The sequence below is a fragment of the Eschscholzia californica genome, unplaced genomic scaffold (assembly GCF_041429995.1).
Source record: "Eschscholzia californica isolate CP2 unplaced genomic scaffold, dmEscCali1.0.p SCAF_2, whole genome shotgun sequence".
NCBI classification, from domain to species: domain Eukaryota; kingdom Viridiplantae; phylum Streptophyta; class Magnoliopsida; order Ranunculales; family Papaveraceae; genus Eschscholzia; species Eschscholzia californica.
Genome location: NW_028238309.1, coordinates 8018617 through 8036917, shown reverse-complemented (window position 1 = coordinate 8036917; position 18301 = coordinate 8018617). Strand labels below are relative to the sequence as shown.

The 18301-nt window shown below is 37.7% G+C and overlaps 2 protein-coding genes, 1 non-coding gene and 1 pseudogene across 5 annotated transcripts; 2 read left to right on the top strand and 2 right to left on the bottom strand.

Annotated features, from left to right (window-relative positions):
• Positions 1-218: 218 nt before the first annotated feature.
• On the bottom strand, positions 219-1986 carry LOC147555866 (putative F-box protein At4g22030 pseudogene; annotated as a pseudogene).
• A 542-nt stretch (positions 1987-2528) lies between these two features.
• Positions 2529-6764, bottom strand: LOC147555864 (peroxisomal membrane protein PMP22-like). Its single transcript, XM_086663566.1, has 7 exons — positions 6336-6764; positions 6077-6175; positions 4932-5033; positions 4462-4537; positions 3230-3300; positions 3029-3114; positions 2529-2922 (listed from the first exon to the last, which is right to left on the bottom strand). Exons 1-7 carry the CDS (start codon positions 6405-6407, stop codon positions 2871-2873), a joined length of 558 nt encoding a protein of 185 aa, XP_086519692.1. The 5' UTR covers positions 6408-6764; the 3' UTR covers positions 2529-2870.
• Positions 6562-6635, top strand: TRNAV-AAC (transfer RNA valine (anticodon AAC)). Its single transcript has one exon. It is a non-coding gene; the product is annotated as a tRNA-Val (tRNA).
• A 1434-nt stretch (positions 6765-8198) lies between the features above and the next one.
• On the top strand, positions 8199-11542 carry LOC147555863 (orotidine 5'-phosphate decarboxylase). Of its 3 annotated transcripts, XM_086663561.1 has the most exons (8): positions 8255-8395; positions 8954-9021; positions 9327-9571; positions 9650-9769; positions 9866-10024; positions 10332-10504; positions 10616-10721; positions 11327-11542. In XM_086663561.1, the coding sequence occupies exons 3-8, from the start codon at positions 9347-9349 to the stop codon at positions 11354-11356; spliced, it is 813 nt and encodes a 270-aa protein (XP_086519687.1). In that variant the 5' UTR covers positions 8255-8395; positions 8954-9021; positions 9327-9346; the 3' UTR covers positions 11357-11542. The 3 variants fall into 3 exon arrangements, with proteins under 3 accessions (XP_086519686.1, XP_086519687.1, XP_086519688.1); XM_086663560.1 differs by lacking the exon at positions 8954-9021 and having other exon boundaries at positions 8199-8395; XM_086663562.1 differs by lacking the exons at positions 8954-9021; positions 10616-10721; positions 11327-11542 and having other exon boundaries at positions 10332-10508.
• The last annotated feature ends 6759 nt before the right edge of the window (positions 11543-18301 follow it).

Below are 18301 nucleotides of genomic sequence, written 5' to 3'. Positions count from 1 at the left end.
TAGAGAGTGAAAGGGAAATTTTGATCATAATTTTAAGCAAACAGATGAACTAAAAGAAGTCTATGGTCACAATGATCCATAATTTCAGTGTTGAATGAATTAACTTACATAAAGAATTGAATTTTAGCAACGAATCCTAAAGTAGATACAATGAAATCAAATAATGTATCAATAGTATCTTATATTTACACTTGGGTTAGAAAAAATGAATTAAAGAATCAGAACAACTTGCTTGTAAATTCTTTACTATCTTCATCTCTAGATGATGATGACGAAGATCGAGCTGCGAAATTTCTGAGATCAGATAAGCTTCTTCCTAACTGTAATGCCACTTTCATTTCAAACAATTCTCCATTCTCTCTCTTCTCCACCTCTCTTTCTTCTAGTGTGGTCTCTATTGTCTCCTCTAGTAATTGAAACGAGCCGGCACAAGCCCGATACATCTCGAACACCATTCCTATTTGCCCACCATGTTCTAACGTATTTACAACGGTTGCCATCGCTCCTGCAACGACACCGACCAATACGGCCGCCGACCCGTGGGAAGAAGAAGGTCCAACAAAAGCAGAACCTAATGCAGCAACACCTGTTAGTAGTGGGCCTGAAATGGCTAGTATCTTGTTGATGTTCAAGAACATTTTACTTAGTCTAACATACTCTTCAACATCTCTATTTCTCAATGTTTCAATTAGATCTCTCATTTCCTTCTCAAGTTTAATACTCCACCCATTCTTCTCAATCTTGCCATCAATCAATTCTTCTTCTTCTTCTTGGTCTTGTTTTGGTTTTTGTTGTGGCCACCAAGTTGCAGGTTCGACGTTTTTTGGGAACTTTTCAATCATTGCTCCTCCAAGCAAAGGAAGAGGGTAAGCTTTATCTAGAGCCAAAACCTTTTCCATTGCTAGTTCTACATCCACTTGGGTAGGAGGACTAGTACTAGTAGAGAGAGATAGTTTAGTTTGAATCTGTCCATGAAGTTGCTTGAAAAATCTTACTGCATTTCGTTGTTCTTCGGCTAATTGTGAAGGTTGGATTTTGTTCATCACTAACAACATCCCAGTTGCTGCTGAATATAACAGAGCTGATGATAACTTGAGAGCCAAGAGAGATGAAGGTGAACCCATCATTAAACCAGCAAGTCCTGTCATGGTTGCTGCAGTTATTGTGATTGTATTAATTGAATTGAGAAAAAGGGTATTCCAATTGTTTCTCTGCTCCCCAATATTATTATGCATCTCTGTTCTTTCAGCAACAGATTCCATTATCATATGAAGCTCTGAAATTACTCTGTAGTTACAAGATCCGTCCGTTTCTTCATCACTTGAATGATTAATATCAGTCCTAACAAGTTTTTTCTGGTTAATTATTGTGGGTTCATTTCTAGTAGGTAGTTTTGGGAGGTAGAATTGATTAGGCACTGTGATTTGCAGTTTGGGTACTTGAAGCACAGCCTTAACACTTTGTCTTTGATGAAAAACCGATGAACTTGTACAAGAAGAAGAGCATATGCAATTTGAAGCTAGAAGACTTGCCATATAGAAATTTAAATGATTGTATGGTTGTTTGATGGTAGTTTTAATGGTGATTTTGTTGTTGGTGTTGTTGGTGGTGGTAGGATATTAAGTAGATTGCAAACTTTGGAGTATCTTGCTAGATTTGGGACCTCATCAAGTTATTTATAGAGGAGAGAGAGATCAAGAATTCAACATTTGAATGAGTGAAAAGAATAGACTAATTCTAAGCTCAGGGCATTCATAAATTGACTTCCATTTCTTTAAAAACAAATTGACTTCCAAAGAGAGGATCAAGTAAAACATTGAATGAGGAAAATTTATTTGATTAAATAACAATTCTTTTAATATATGATTTGATCTTGGGATAGATATTTTAGCAGCCACTGTTTATATGGATTAGATGACTTGCCTAATCTTTGGAATGGCTGCCGGTTAATTACAAAAGGCAGCTTTATGGACAGAAGGAGCTCAGTAGGAAGGTGTAACCATTACCAGCGTGGGTTTCTACATGTACATTGAATGTGTTCTTTAACAAGGGTGTAAGCAAAGTGTGAGATTAAAACTCTAACACCCCAAGCCGTAACAGTTGTCGATGCTATCTCTGCTTTTGCCACCTTAGGTCCATGCCCACAGATACGGGGTTTTGTTCTTGGCGGAGGCTCCATGAGTCCATTCAAAAGCCTCGACGCTTGCTATGCTTGAGCGTACACCTACGGCCAAGGCTCTAGACACTCTCGCGAGCGATGTACGCTCAAGGGTAGTAAGTGACGAGGCTCTTTGGGTGGGCTTGTAGAGCCTCCGGAAAGAACAAAACCCTATATCTATGGGCGTGGGGTGGAAAAAGCAGGGTCAATATCGATAACTACTATGGCTTGGGGCTTCACAATCTCCTTATGGAATGGTGTACCAGGAGGGTCAAAGTAAGATTTCTGTCATTCACTCATTGAGTACCATTTTTGTTTAAGTCTCTATTTCATATTCTAGTAGATTAAACACACTATATCGACAGTTAGGTTATATAAACACATAGTAGGGAGAATTTATTATGATTAAAAACCAATACATATTTAAGATTTATCTAGACGAGTTTACAGAAGACAGTCGAGACTCGAGAACGAGATGAATTAAAGTTAAGAATGGAGAAAAAAACATTTAAGCATTGAGATTTCAACTTTTGGTACATCAAGTGTACACAACAATATGAATCTCCGATTCTCAAAAAAAAAAAAAAACAATATGAATCTCCTAATCATGATCTTAATTGTTTGTTTTTCCATCTATTGAGATGCTAATCCCCTTTAATCTCTTACAAGGTCATTGTCGTCATCGTTGTTCATAGAGTGCAGTAGTATCCATCTAAGCTTTACCGATGGCCTTGGTTCTTGCTCTTAGGTTTAGAAATATCCCCCTAAATAATGCAATATCACCAACCCATTCAAATTTTTAGTTTCAGAAACATAAAATAGAATGAAAAACAACATGATGAAAACAAGCAAGAACAATGAAACAAATACCAGCAACAAGCAATGAAACTGTGGAAGATGACACGGAATTGTAGCGGCATATATTGGTGATTTATCCACCCAACGACCGGCCAAAACTGCTCATTCATCCAGATTCAATATTTTTCAGACTATTTCGACCACGAATTTAGGCTATAAGATTTCATATGCTTCATAGTTCAAAGCGTAAAAAGTAAAAGGTGGATAAAATACCATCCATGCTGTCAACTGCACTGATGGATAGTCCTTCTTGACTTTATTCTTAACCTGGTTAAATGGTCTTCCTGCATTCCAAATATAAAGGTTTGTTTTAGAATCAGTGGGGGATCCAGGATATGGACCCAGGGGGAGCGAAGTTAGATACCCAAACCAAAAAAATTGCAAACACAATAATTGAAAAAAAAACGTTGACAACACGAATGCATTATATAGTACAAAGTATTATTTATTATATCAAGAGCGGAGTCAAGACCTTACATAAGGCAGAGCTAACCATAAGTTAAAACGATAGGAATAAAAACCGATTCTTATGACTAGTTTTGGAGAAGGCAATTTCCACTGTGAATACAGTTGTTTGATTATCAATGTTAATTCGTCGTAAGACTCTTCAATGATCCTTGCACCTCTCTCTAATGTCCGCCAACTGCTCGACCAATTGGTTATGCATCTACTCCCAAAATCCAGAAGTCACAAATTCGATCCAGTGTGGAGGTGAAATCCATCATTTATTAACTTCTGTTAAAGGGCCTTTACGACCCAAGATGTCTTTGATGATGGTAATTTATAGGGCTTATTCAATTCATGATGTAGTTTTGTACTATTCATGATGTATCCATGCCATATTGAATATAATGACTCTTGGAGTCCATGTCAAAAAGAAAATATGACCGCAATTATATTTACTTTTAACTAAAAGAAGGAAAAGACTAAATTTTAGAAAGATTGAAACGTTCAAGTAGGTGAGCACAAAGAATATCGTCAACTAGTGAACTACAATTTTATTTAAAATCATATTACTTGAAAACATAGAAATGAATTAAAAGCAAGAAAAAATATGATGATAATCGAAAGAGAAAACAAAATATTTAGAAACAAGCAACCATACTTTTTTATTATTACTACCAAAAAAACAGGGGAGTGACCGCTCAAGCTGGCTAGATCTAGTAGTTTAAGGTTACTTTTGTAATTCAGAGAGTCATGAAGTGATTTTGAGGATAGGTGTAAAGCTTAAGTCATTTTCTCATTTTTTTCTACTTTTCAGACCTCCTCTCAAACAAGAGACACTGTTATAACTTCTAAGGATTTAGTTTCTTAGTGTGGGAGGTTCTTGACCCTCCTTAAAACGTGATGGACCTTCAGCTTGACTTTCGTGGTCCGGGATCTCTTTCCCTGACCTTGGCCTTTAGATAAACTATCAATTTAGAATTCAAAAAAGAAGGGCTTACCTTCAACAACCAATCCGTAATAGAACAAGAAAAGCAAATTGTTCCAAGGTGAGGAAGTGAGCTGTTCGAACAGAACCTAAAAGAGCATATACAGATACTTTAGATTAATCATCCATTAAAGTACTCTAGTTAGCTTGTAAGTGTTCCTTCGATATCATATTGGATAAGCAAGACGAACCCTTGGTCATTTGATAAGTGAGACATTCTTTTGGTCACAACCTGTAAGGTAAATCTTGTCGTACACGTTTAAGTTTTTCCTCTTCAACCATCTAAGGCTTTTTTGTGAGTGTATAGATGTGAATTGGAATGTGGATTCAAGGCAACTTGCCTACAAAGACGGCCTTCACAATTAGCAAAACGGGTGTCAGGATTGATTTTGTCCACTCCAATTAGTGGCCAAAGAAGATCCAAAACGATGATTTTGGTGTCCAAATGCAACATAAATACGAAGAATTGACAAAGTAGAGTACCTTCTTTGCTACTGTTTTTTTATCCTTCTTTCCCTTGAAAATCTTATCCATCAGTATATGCAAGTAGTGCCCAAATGGTCCTCCATAAGCAAATCCAAAAAGCTGTAGGCAATTTTTGTTTTAGGACAATAAACCAAATCTATGTAGCTGCTGAAAAAATGCAGTAGCCCAAAATCCACACTGAGATGAAATATGCAAATACTTTGACATAATAGCAACTTCACAAGAACCCCAAACAATCAAGATTCGGTTAACCCAAGTATTGTGTAGCCTTTCATGCTTTTTAATAGAAATTGTTTGTAAATATATAGACATAATTTTAGCTTCATGGCCATATCGAGAAGATTCTAGTTTTTTATACAACAATGGCATCCCTGGATGAACAGAATTGCACTTCATAAAGTACATTTGTTCACGACAAAGTAGTATGATAATTCGGTGAGACATACCCCCATGTAGAAAAAATATTATGATTTCTCTTATCCACTTCTTTCCTTAGTTACAGCAAATAATAGACTTGGAAAAGATATGACTAATAGAGGGTCAATGGGTTGCATCGTTGCAACCGGAGTGGGTACAAGTGGGGCTCGATCACACAGCTTAAACATCAAATATTCGCGATAAACTTTCCATTTTCTCCTACTCTATTCTTTCTCTAGTCTATACCGAGTTTTTATATGTCTGACTATAAATTTATAGAAAAGCTCAAAATATTTGCCATTTTCTCTTTCTCTAGTCTATACCGAGTTTTTATTTGTCTGATTATAAATTTATACATCCTATTCAGTAGAATGAGTAGTAGATGATCGACAAGTTGGAATCTAGCAGTCAAAAAATTAGTAAAGTTAGGGTTTTGAACAACTACATACTAAAGATTAATCGAAAGAGAATCTAGAATCAAATTTTCATCAAGAAACTGAACGCAAAATCTACTTTAAAAAAGTAAACAGCTGAAGGACCAAACAGTATGTGGTTTTGATTTTTAATCAATAATCTAAAATCATTTGATTATCAAATGATTTCTTCAATCAAGTAGATGTAAAAAGCCCTAACTTGAAAACTAAAACTCTATTACTTGTCTGAATGATTAAAAGATCACAAAATGAAATATACCCAACACTTCAAATCATCAAAAATGTTTTTACCACTTTAAGAAGAAGTCGTTTCAGTTGAAGTTTCTGTATACCAGAGAGTTTCTGTGCAACTGAATCACTAATTCCTGCCAAGACACCTGCAGTAATAGCCTACAAACCAAGAACAAAAAAAAAAAACCCAAATCTGAATCCTTTGTGAAAAATCAAATTGTAGATTCAGAAGTTGAAAATGAATAATACCCATTTGAATCAGAACAGAATTATTACAACCCTTGTTATAGAAAATGAAAAAGGAAGCAACTTTGTTAACCTTGGTTCTAAGGGGATGAAGCTGAAGCTGTAACATGTACTTTTGCCATCCATTCTTTGCAATTGCACCCATTATTGATCTCTTTCTCTTTCTTCCTTTTAACCAACTGATGAAGAAGAGTCAGAAGAAGAGAGGTAACTGAAGCTACTTGCTCTCTCTCCCCCTTCCTCTCTGATCACAGATAGAGGTTGTTTATTTTGGATTTTCAGCTTCTACCTAACAAAAAGGTTTCGTGGTGTAGTTGGTTATCACGTCAGTCTAACACACTGAAGGTCTCCGGTTCGAACCCGGGCGAAGCCAGGAGATTTTTAATCTGCCAATTTATTATTTTTTCTTATTTTTCAAGATGGAGAAAGTTGGGTAAGTATTTTAATTTGGACATGAGTTGAGAAATTGCTAATCTTTTATTGGGATTCTTCATGACTTCTCAGAATCTGAAGTTAGGTAAGTGTTCATATAGAATATTTTTTTTCTTGTTGTTGTCTTGTTGAGTACTATAAAATAAAACTTAAGGAGTTTTTTTTTTGTTGAAAGGAACTTATGGAGTTCTTATCTATTTATATTTAAATTTTGGAGTTAAGTTCAATTGAGAAAAGTTCAACAAAAAAAAAAGGTTCAATTGAGAAATGGATTGGTGTTGTTTTGTGTGTGTGATTCATTTGTTTTGTTTCAAGATGATTTATGGACACTCCCTCTATATATGTCATAATGGTGTTTTTTACACGGAAGAAAATCTCTATCGTCTTAGTTTGGTTTTGAAAATTTAAGTTTTTGTTTTTATCTTGTGAATTGCGATGGTTACATGTTATAATAATGATATCTTTGTCGTAATAACTTTGGTTATTGGTTTGTTTGTGTTCGTGATGAAAAATATGGGTAGAATGATAAGTTTGAATGGTGCTAACTATCATCTATGAAAGGGTGAGATGGAAGACTTGCTCTTTGTGAAGGAACTTCACGTTCCGGTGTTTCAATAAAAGAAACCCGAAGAGAAGACTGAAGATCAGTGGACATATTGTTACATCGCCAAGTATGTGGTTTGATGAGGCAATGGATAGATGATAATGTGTTGCATCATATTGAGAATGAGACTAATGCTCGTTTTTTGTGGTTGAAGCTGGAGCAGTTGTTTGCTCGGAAGACATAAAATAATAAGATGTATATGATGAAAAATTGCTCAATTTGAAATAGCTTCGAGGGATAGCGTGACTGGTTGTTCAGGGTTGTCGAGGAAAAGCGGAACTGGTTGTTTCCATGGATGTCAAGGGGACAACATGACTGGTTGTTTCTCCCACCTAGTCGGAGGGGGAGTTTGTTGAATTTTTCTGCCATAATATCCTCGTAACTAACACAAAGGGGGAAAACTTGTATTTTTTTTTTTTGAGAATTCGACAACGATCTACGTCCGTCGTTACAAGGCATTGATGCATCATAGAGATGTAATAAGCACGATAACCGCCTAATTTAAACCGAGAATGAAAGAGGCCTAAAGCCCGACAAATTATTACATTATTTATAGCCTAAATTACATAGGATAAATCTTGATGGCAACTGCTTCCACCGAGACTCGATCCCACGACCTCATGAGCTTAAGAGGGGTGTCCAACCGTTACACCAAAGGGTGGTGGACGGGGAAAACTTGTATTACGCTGCATCGACTTGATCCGTTTTTCCCAACATATTTGATATTGGACCAACCCGTTACTTCAGTCCCAGACCACGACCCGTTTGGTCGTGATGGCAGCATAGTAGGCATATGGCAAGACGTACTTTGAACAAAAAATTCTTAATTTTGTCTAGTCCGAGTCCGTTTGGTCGTCATGGTAGGCATAATAAGTCTAGTGATTTTTGAAATATGGTCCTGGAAACACCCGAACCCAGACTTAAAGATACCGGATCCATTTCCCACCCCAAGGCCCAAACTACTCTTCTCATTTCCATAGCTCCATAGCCATTCAAATATTTGTGGCTACAGATAATTACTCTTCTTTTAATCTACTGATTTTTGAGTTTTCATTCTATTCAATTCTTGCTTTGCTCCATCAAAACCCTAATATCAGGTAAATTTTTCTATCCATCTCAATTGATGATATTTCAACATTTCAATTTGTAGTATTCTTTGCCAGATAATCATCCATAAAAAAAAAAACATTTTAGACTGAAATCTTTAACTTTTCTTAGTTCAGATATTAGTTTAGTCTTGAATTATCGAATCACAAACCCTTTATAGCTTGAAATGGTCTTGAAAGTCATTGGCTTTATCTCTTAGATTGGTTTCAGTTACATATTTTAAGTTACTAATCAACTACCCTCTTTGGCCTATCCAAGATGCAAGTAATCAGAACAAAGAAAGTGAAAAAAAAAAATACTACATTTCATAATTTTTATTTATTTTTTGGAATTGGACTACAAGAGTTATCATTACGAAACATTGATACATGATAATACAAAGATACATCAAGATTCATGAATTGAATACGCACTTTAACTGCCTCATTTGAGCCGTAAAGGCTGTATACATCTGCCCTTAAAGGCCATCTAAGGGGCAGTATACACAAGTTCAATAAATCCTGGATTTGCACTTCCATGTGATCGAACCTAGGACCTCTGTCTCACAGATTGGGTATTCAACACTACACCAAGAGGTGGTGGGCACTATAGTTCATATCACTCAAAAGGGAATATGGTAAGTGATCTGTTTAATAGATTAATACATTTTATACCATGATCGTTAATGGATGAGCAATTGTTGCTTACTCATGTGCCCAAGTTTTTTTACATCAAAAAGCAATATCCAACTCAGCCCAAATTCGAGCCTGTCAACAATTTGTTTTTTTAGAAAGGTAATATAGTACCCGTGTCTCGAACCCGAGACGAGAGTGGAAACCAACTCTGTAACCACTTTGTTAGTTTTGCGAACATACTTTTTGTAATTTAGTTATATATGCTATTTTCTTGTAAGTCACGAGTCGTGTTAATTTATGAATGCAGGATATTAACATGACAAAAGTATGCTGACCATACATATTCCAAAAGGAATTGTCATGTGCCGGATAAGCGATGAAACTAAAGGATTGTGCCAAGCTTCGTGCAGTATCCCACATAGTTCATTATCAATCTTTTCTTTAAGAAATTCTTGCAATCAAACATTACATACTCACTCTCTCTTTCGGAAATGCTATACCTGCCTTAAATTCCGTTATCTCTCAAAGCAAAAAAGTTTAAGCCGGAGACTGGTAGGAATTGCTACTTCACTTCCACCTTCGATGCAACTTTGTAGTATATTTTTCTTGCTTATGTGTTATGTTTTTTAGTGTGAATCCCGTGTTTTTGCTTCTGCGGACGATGAGTATCGGTCATCTCGAAACATAGCTATCAGTTTGTTGAGGCGATATAGGAACGTCATCAATCGTGGAGGAGGTGACACCCTAAAAGTATATTCATAATTTTGCGTACTCTTGAATTTTGAGAAGTGTAAGATTATTTTTTTTGCCTTCTTGATCACAAAAACCTTTTGGATTGTGTATTAGGAGTTCATTGGTGCGGGAGTAAATGCTTATGCACTTGGTTGTACTGATGAAGGATTGAGAAGAGAACTTATCGATATGAAAGACTCTGGTATTGAAGTTGAGAGAATGCAAAACTATGGTGGGAACACTAGTTTGAAATCCAAAATATTTTCCGAAGAGGTAAAAAAATTCTGTCTTTACAGTTTACATCACTCGGCATTCCTAGATGTGTCTTTTGTATTAATGGAATCTTATTGACAAAGGTAGTGCTTCTTTCCAAGTATGATCTGAAATCGGACTCGAGTGAGATTTCAAAATGTTTATTTTTGTTTGACTCGTCTGAACGACTAATTTGAGTTGATTTTTCCATTTTGGGTCCATTATGAGTCAAGCGATTTGGATTCGAACTAGTCAGAATTCGACAAGGAGAAAAAAGAAACACCACCCAAAAAATATGGAGCTTAAACATCGATAATTCATATTGCAGGTTGATGAATGCATTCTATGGTTAGGCATTGTATTTATTACGATCTTGTGTACGCCTCAACCAACCGTTGTTAGATGGTCAGAGACAGCTCCAGTCAAAGATGAAATCATGCTTCAGTGGAAAGGTTTCTGTGCTCTAATAGCTAATGCATATTATATAAAAGGAATGGCATGGTGAGTACTGCTTTAAAGACTTAATTAGCCGTTCTCGAGTATTGCTGATTTTGACTCAGGCGGGCTTCTAATCACTCACACTGATCACTTTGATTTCTTTTTCTTTCACAGGCTTCCAGTTAAGACACTTCAATTAGAACAAATGGCAGTAATTGGACGTTCTGAGGAGCCATCAGTTGTTGCTAGCCGAATGCGACTAGTATTCAGCACTCTAGAGGTTTGTTATATTACCCGTCTTTTTCTTTCCGACCAATTCAAATTATAGAGAGTTTTTATTACAAGGCTAAGGTCTATAATTCTCTGTACCCGGCTCGGGTGTGAAGTTGTCTGCTTTCTATCGATCGATAACTTTTAGTTGAAGCACCACCGTTAGGTAGTAACCATTCACTACTCCAAAAATATGTAGAAAACCAAACTTTTTTATCCAAATTTTGGTAGAGTGAAGGTTAAGAATATTGGTTGTTTGGGTGTAGACGCCAGAGACATATCAATTAGGTCTTATTTAACATGTGACATGATAATAAATGAAACGAGAATTCTTGTCTGGCTGAAGGCGGTCCATGTTAGGCCTAACCTGCAGCAGGCGAACTAGAATCCCCGTAAGTGAAATGTATGGAAACCTCATAATATCTGCATCGAATAGCTTAGGCCGAAACCCATAGGATCCTTCATTCCTCAAAACCCAAAATGGGGTTTTCGACCTAGTTCTGCTAACTAGGGCGTATAATGTTCGATAAGCTTATTTTGTGTCATGGAATTTAGTTGTTCACCTATTGGCCTATGATATTTGAGAATACCTTGATTTTGTTGTTGCTTGTGCAGGTAGTGAGTCCTCAATGGCCCAGAGCTTAGATAGAAGTATTACGATGACAAAAATGTATTTCAGCAGACTCCTTGTCTTTTCGATGTATATTTCCGTTTTTACCATCCAGTTGAATATACATGTAAATGTCTCTTATACATGTAAGAAATAAAAAGAATGAAAGAATAGTTCATGTATAAAATGTACTGTTTATCAGTACTTCGATTTGATTTTAACTGCCATTTTTATATACTTTTTGAATATCTATGAAGTCTTGTTGCTCTATTAAAACTGAATGGGGTTTAGGGTTTTGTTTGTGGGAGATGTATGAGATTCTGAGAAGTAAATTGAGCAAAATGCAATTAGCTTTTTATTGAACTTCTGTGCTTTCAATTCCATAATATACTTTTTTAAATTCTCTTACATTAATGTGGTTTCATTACTTCACACTCAAAAGAACTAGTAAGAAAACAGAGTTTGATGTATTACACCAATAACAATAGTATTTTAAGATCTAAAACAAAATGAAGAAGACAAGTTTAACAGAATTAACGTCCTCCACCACCTGCTCCTCCTCCAGAGCCTACTCCAGAACCACCACCTGCTCCTCCTCCAGAGCCTACTCCAGACCCTCCTCCAACTCCAACCCCGACGCCTATACCTATCCCAATTCCAAATCCTCCTCCTGCCCCATGTCCTGCACCTATACCATGTCCAACTCCTAATCCTGCACCACTGCCACCACCTGCACCACCTCCTCCTCCAAGGCCTCCTCCACTACCAAGTCCTCCACCGGCTCCACCTCCTACACCACCACCAGCTCCGAATCCTCCACCAGAACCACCACCAGCTCCTCCACCTCCACCACCTCCACCACCACCACCACCTCCACCCCCTGCACCTCCAGCACCACCACCTACACCTCCCCCAGCTCCAAACCCTCCACCATGCCCTGAACCACCACCAATACCACCTCCGCCTCCACCTCCAGCACCACCACCGCCTCCGAGACCTCCTCCTGCACCACCTCCTACTCCACCCCCAGCTCCAAAACCTCCACCTTGGCCTGATCCACCACCAAGACCACCACCACCTCCACCTCCAGCGCCACCACCGCCTCCAAGACCTCCTCCTGCACCACCTCCTACACCACCCCCAGCTCCAAATCCTCCACCATGACCTGATCCGCCACCAAGACCGCCACCACCTCCACCTCCAGCGCCACCACCGCCTCCAAGACCTCCTCCCGCACCGCCTCCTACACCACCACCGGCTCCAAATCCTCCACCATGACCTGAACCACCACCAAGACCGCCACCACCTCCACCTCCAGCACCACCGCCGCCTCCAAGACCTCCTCTTGCACCACCTCCTACACCACCCCCAGCTCCAAACCCTCCACCATGACCTGAACCGCCACCAAGACCACCACCACCTCCACCTCCAGCACCACCGCCGCCTCCAAGACCTCCTCCTGCGCCACCCCCTACACCACCCCCGGTTCCAAACCCTCCACCCTGCCCCGAACCACCACCTAAACCACCACCGCCACCACCACCAAAGCCGCCTCCACCTCCAAGACCTCCTCCACGTCCACCTCCTAAGCCTCCTCCTCCACCAAATCCACCACCACGTCCTCCACAACCACGACGACCACCGAAACGACAATTACCTCCACCAAACCTTCCACCTCTTGGGTAACCAAATCCATTCACATCAACCTCACCATCTCCAAGAGTAACTACACTCAAGTTGAAGCAAATACTAAGCAGAAGCAGCACAGACAACCATTTCACATTGACTACACCCATGAATGCCAATCTTATTCTTACAAATAAAGAAGAAGAAGATCTATATATGTATGTATAATATCAGTTGTAGCTCTCTGCTCAGTTAAGCCTCAAGAACTTGATATTTCAACTGGGTTTAAGTCATCTACTTATATAGTGTACTCTCTATTAATCCATCCACTTGACATATCATCTGATCCACTTCCACTATACCACTCTTTCAAAGCAATAACTGCTCAGTTCAATAACCGCGTCTCATATGGTTGGGAAATTAGAGGGAAAAATTAAATATGAATGACCAACTCCCCAATCCCCACCACTCCTAAGTCAAAGCTAAGACTCTCAATCCTTGTTTCAATAAGTCAATGCTACCGACGCCCCTTCTATCTATCTTCATTTCTCTACAAAACTTGTCTCCCCTATCCACTTTGTTAGTCCCACTTCAAATTCATTCTAGGGTAAGCCGTCTTATGATCTTTCTCTTTTAATGGTAAGATTGCGAAAGGTAGTTCTAATAGAGAGACGTACACGTTACCATGTGTGACCACTCCACTAAAGTGAGCTCACTCGAAATTTTATTATCTTACGAGTTGATCTTTACTTATGTTGGGGGTAAAAAGACGGGAGAGGGTCGTATACCTTGTAGGGTTCATTTTTGTTTCTCCCCACACGTGACAAACTCGCCATTTTTGCTCCCTGGATCGTCTTGGCAACCTTTCAACTTATATAACGAATAAATATCGAAAATGTTTTCAATACACTGCCGTGTACTCCCTTGTGCACTGCATGTGCTACGTGGCTAATAGGATAAGGGGAATTTGATGAAATATCTTTCTATATATTAAGATATCCCATATAATAGATATTAGGAAATATCAAATATTAGAAACTAGTAAGAATTAGGAACTAGTAAATATATTAGTATAAACTATTAAGAAATTAGTAAAATATTAGAAACTAGTAGTATTGTAACTCTATAAATAGAGTCTTATATTTCTTTTGTAATCCATCAAGGAATAAAACAAGTTCTTTGATCAATTTCAACTTGGTACCAGAGCCAAAAGTCTTAAATTTTTTTGGGAATTTATATTGATTGAAAGAGAAGAGCCTTTCATCTTCATCTTGTTTTTCCGGTTTAGCTAAAGTGAAGGGCAACTGATGCTTCCGCAATGATGACTCACAATAAGGCAAATTCAAATTTTGCTAAAGTTGTTGGTCAATCTGACAAAATTACTTATAAGTGTATTCACTGCAACAAAATTGATCATACCAAAAGTCATTGTTATGAACTATTAGGCTATCCAGAATGGTGGGATCATAATCGAAAGAAAAACTCTAAGAAGACCCTTTTAGATCCAACTGTTAAGCAAGCTTCATCGACGGTAGCCACTACATGTAATGTAGGCAAGACTTTAAATATGTCTACACAATTTTCGAATAGTACTTGGATAATTGATTCTGGTGCTACAGATCATATGACTTTTGCTTCTAGACAGGTCTCAACCATAAACCAATCTTCACATAAATATGTCTCTACTGCCAATGGCACCTCAGCCCCGGTTGTAGGGGAAGGACCTATAACTCTAACGAACACATTGAACTTAGAGTCTGTTTTGGTTGTCCCATCTTTAGATCATAATTTATTATCAGTGTCTCAAATAACCACCACTCTATTTTGTGTTGTCATCTTTTGGCCTGAATTTTGTGTCTTTCAGGACATCCGGACAAGGCAAACAATTGGTTATGGTGTTAGGCGAGGAAAGTTGTATTACTTGGATTTAGTATCTGAAAGCTCTAATAAATTGCGTCAGGCATTAGTAGTGAAAATTCTGAATTAAAAAATAAAGATGAAATATGGTTATGGCATCGCCGTCTGGGGCACGCCTCCTTTGGTTATCTTAAGAAATTATTTCCATCGCTATTTATTAAATGCGATGTTTCAAGTTTTCAATGTGATGTTTGTGCACTTGCAAAAAGTCATCGTGCATCGTTTCCGTTAAATTTAAATAAAAGTCCAACTCCTTTTATGATCTTACATTCCGATGTTTGGGGTCCATCTAAGGTTCCTACTTTGGGTGGGGCACGGTGGTTTGTTACCTTTATTGATGATTGTACTAGGATGACTTGGGTGTGTTTGATGAAATCTAAAAGTGAGGTAAAGTCATTGTTTCAGAAGGTTCATAAACTGTTTAGTACTCAGTACAATGCAAATGTTCAGATACTTCGTAGTGACAACGGAGGAGAGTATATGGATCATGAACTTCAAACTTATTTGGTTTCTCATGGTATTGTTCATCAAACTACTTGTCCAAATACCCCTCAACAAATGGGGTCGCTGAAAGAAAGAATCATCACTTGTTAGAAGTTAGCAGGGCTATGTTGATCGAAGCACATATGTCATTATCTTATTGGGGAGAAGCACTTCTTGCTGCAACCTATTTAATTAATAGAGTACCATCTAGTACTATTGAGTTTAAGACTCATTTTCAAGCTCTATCGGATGTTACAACTTCTCCGACAGTTTCAAATTTACCTCCCTATGTCTTTGGGTGTGTAGCATTTGTTCATCTTCATGAGCACCAACGTACAAAATTAACTCCAAGGGCATTAAGATGTGTATTTGTAGGGTACGGTGCAAATCAGAAAGGGTACAGATGTTATCATCCTCCAACTAAACGAATGTTTGTTACATCGGATGTTATCTTTCATGAAGATTCTAAGTATTTTTCACCTGAGTCTGAACTTCAGGGGGAGAAAACTAAGCAGGAAGTTCTGACTCTTGATTATGAAGAAACGGATAATCATGTAGAAGAGAACAAAATTGGATCTAATATTGAAGTAAATTTGATTCTTGAAGAAATAAGTAGAGCTGAAATTGAAATTCCAGAATTACCAACACCTGAATCGGTAATAGAAGAAAGTGTTAATGAAATCGTTGAACAAATTGTGGATTCACCTCCAATTGAAGTCGTTGAACCAAGGGTTAGTAATACACCAAACCAATCAGTTGTCGAGGATGTTCCTGAAGCACCTTCCGAACCACCTAGGAAAATATTACCGTCGCGTCAAACCAGAGGTATTCCTAAACCGACATATGAACCTGAGCTGTCTAGTAGAGTCAAATACCCTATGAGTCAGTATGTGTCAGATCATCGGTTGTCAGAATCAAATAAGTCGTTTGTAAATCAATTATTCACTGTATATATTCCCAACAATGTACATGAAGCCTTATCTGATTCAAAATGGAAAGCAGCTATGAATGAGGAGATGAAATCCTTACAAAAGAATGACACTTGGGAGCTAGTTGATCGTCCAAAAGATAAAAATCCAGTGGGATGTCGGTGGATTTATTCAGTGAAGTATAAAGCAGATGGTACAATTGAACGTTACAAAGCGAGACTAGTGGCAAAAGGCTACACTCAAACTTATGGAGTCGATTACACAGAGACATTCGCTCCAGTTGCAAAAATCAACACTGTTCGCGTCTTGTTATTGTTAGCAGCAAATTTAGATTGGCCACTACAACAATTTGATGTAAAGAATGCTTTTTTGCATGAGGAACTAATAGAAGAAGTCTATATGGACCTTCCACCGGGATGCAAGATACCACAAATACATAACCAGAAGGTATGTAGATTGAAAAAGTCATTGTATGGATTAAAACAATCACCAAGAGCGTGGTTTGGAAGGTTTACAAAGGCTATGAAGGAATTCGGTTATCACCAAAACAATTCTGACCATACCTTATTTACAAAAAGGCAGAAAGGAAAACTCACAACACTTATTGTATATGTTGATGACATGGTGGTTACTGGGGATGATCCTGAAGAACGAAAGGCTTTACAGAATTACTTATCTAAAGAGTTTGAGATGAAAGACCTTGGTCCATTGAAATACTTTCTTGGAATTGAAGTATCTCGATCTAGTAATGAAATTTTCTTATCCAAAAGAAAGTATACTTTAGATTTGTTACATGAGGTGGGTATGTCAGCGTGTGAGCCGATTGATACACCTGTCGAAGAAGGATTAAAGTTGTCAGTGGAGCCTAATCAGATATCGGTTGATAAAGGAAGATATCAACGACTGGTTGGAAGGTTGATGTACTTGACGCACACGAGGCCAGATCTTGCATATGCGTTAAGTATTGTTAGTCAATTTATGCACGATCCCGATGAAAAACACATGAATGTTGTTTTACGCATTTTGAGATATTTCAAGGCGGCTCCTGGAAAAGGTATTTTGTTTACTAAAAATTCGAGTTGTCGAACTATTGATGTATATACTGATGCAGATTGGGTCGGGGAAGTAAATGGTAGGCGATCAACTGCAGGATATTTTACCTTTGTTGGTGGAAATCTTGTTACATGGAGAAGTAAAAAACAGAACGTTGTTGCACGTTCAAGTGCAGAGTCTGAATTTAGAGGAATGGTTGATGGCATATGTGAAGCGTTATGGTTAAGACTCCTGTTGGATGATTTAGGATATCCTTCTGAAAGACCAATTCAATTATATTGTGACAATAAAGCAGCATGTGATATTGCTCACAATCCAGTCCAGCACGACCGCACAAAACATGTTGAGGTGGATCAATGTTTTATTAAAGAAAAGTTGGAAGACAACATTGTAGAGTTACCAAAGGTCCGATCTAAAGATCAATTGGCTGATATTCTTACCAAAGCAGTTTCAAGTCGAATATTTTCGAAAATGGTAGACAAGTTGGGCATGTGCGATATCTATGCACCAACTTGAGGGGGAGTGTTGAAATATCTTTCTATATATTAATATATCCCATATAATAGATATTAGGAAATATCAAATATTAGAAACTAGTAAGAATTAGGAACTAGTAAATATATTAGTATAAACTATTAAGAAATTAGTAAAATATTATAAACTAGTAAAATTCGAAACTAGTAGTATTGTAACTCTATAAATAGAGTCTTATATTTCTTTTGTAATCCATCAAGGAATAAAACAAGTTCTTTGATCAATTTCAACTGAATTTTGTTTTTTCACATCTTTTGAAAATTGTGTGAAAAAAATGATAAAATTAGTTATTTTTTTCCGTTCGCCCTTCACTTTTTCCGAACATATTTGTTTTCTTCCACTCTCTTTCTTTTCTCCCCTGTCACTTCGTACGACTGAGGATCTCCATTAAGATAATGTAAGAGAGAAAAAAGTTGGAAAAATAAAAGGAAGTTACAT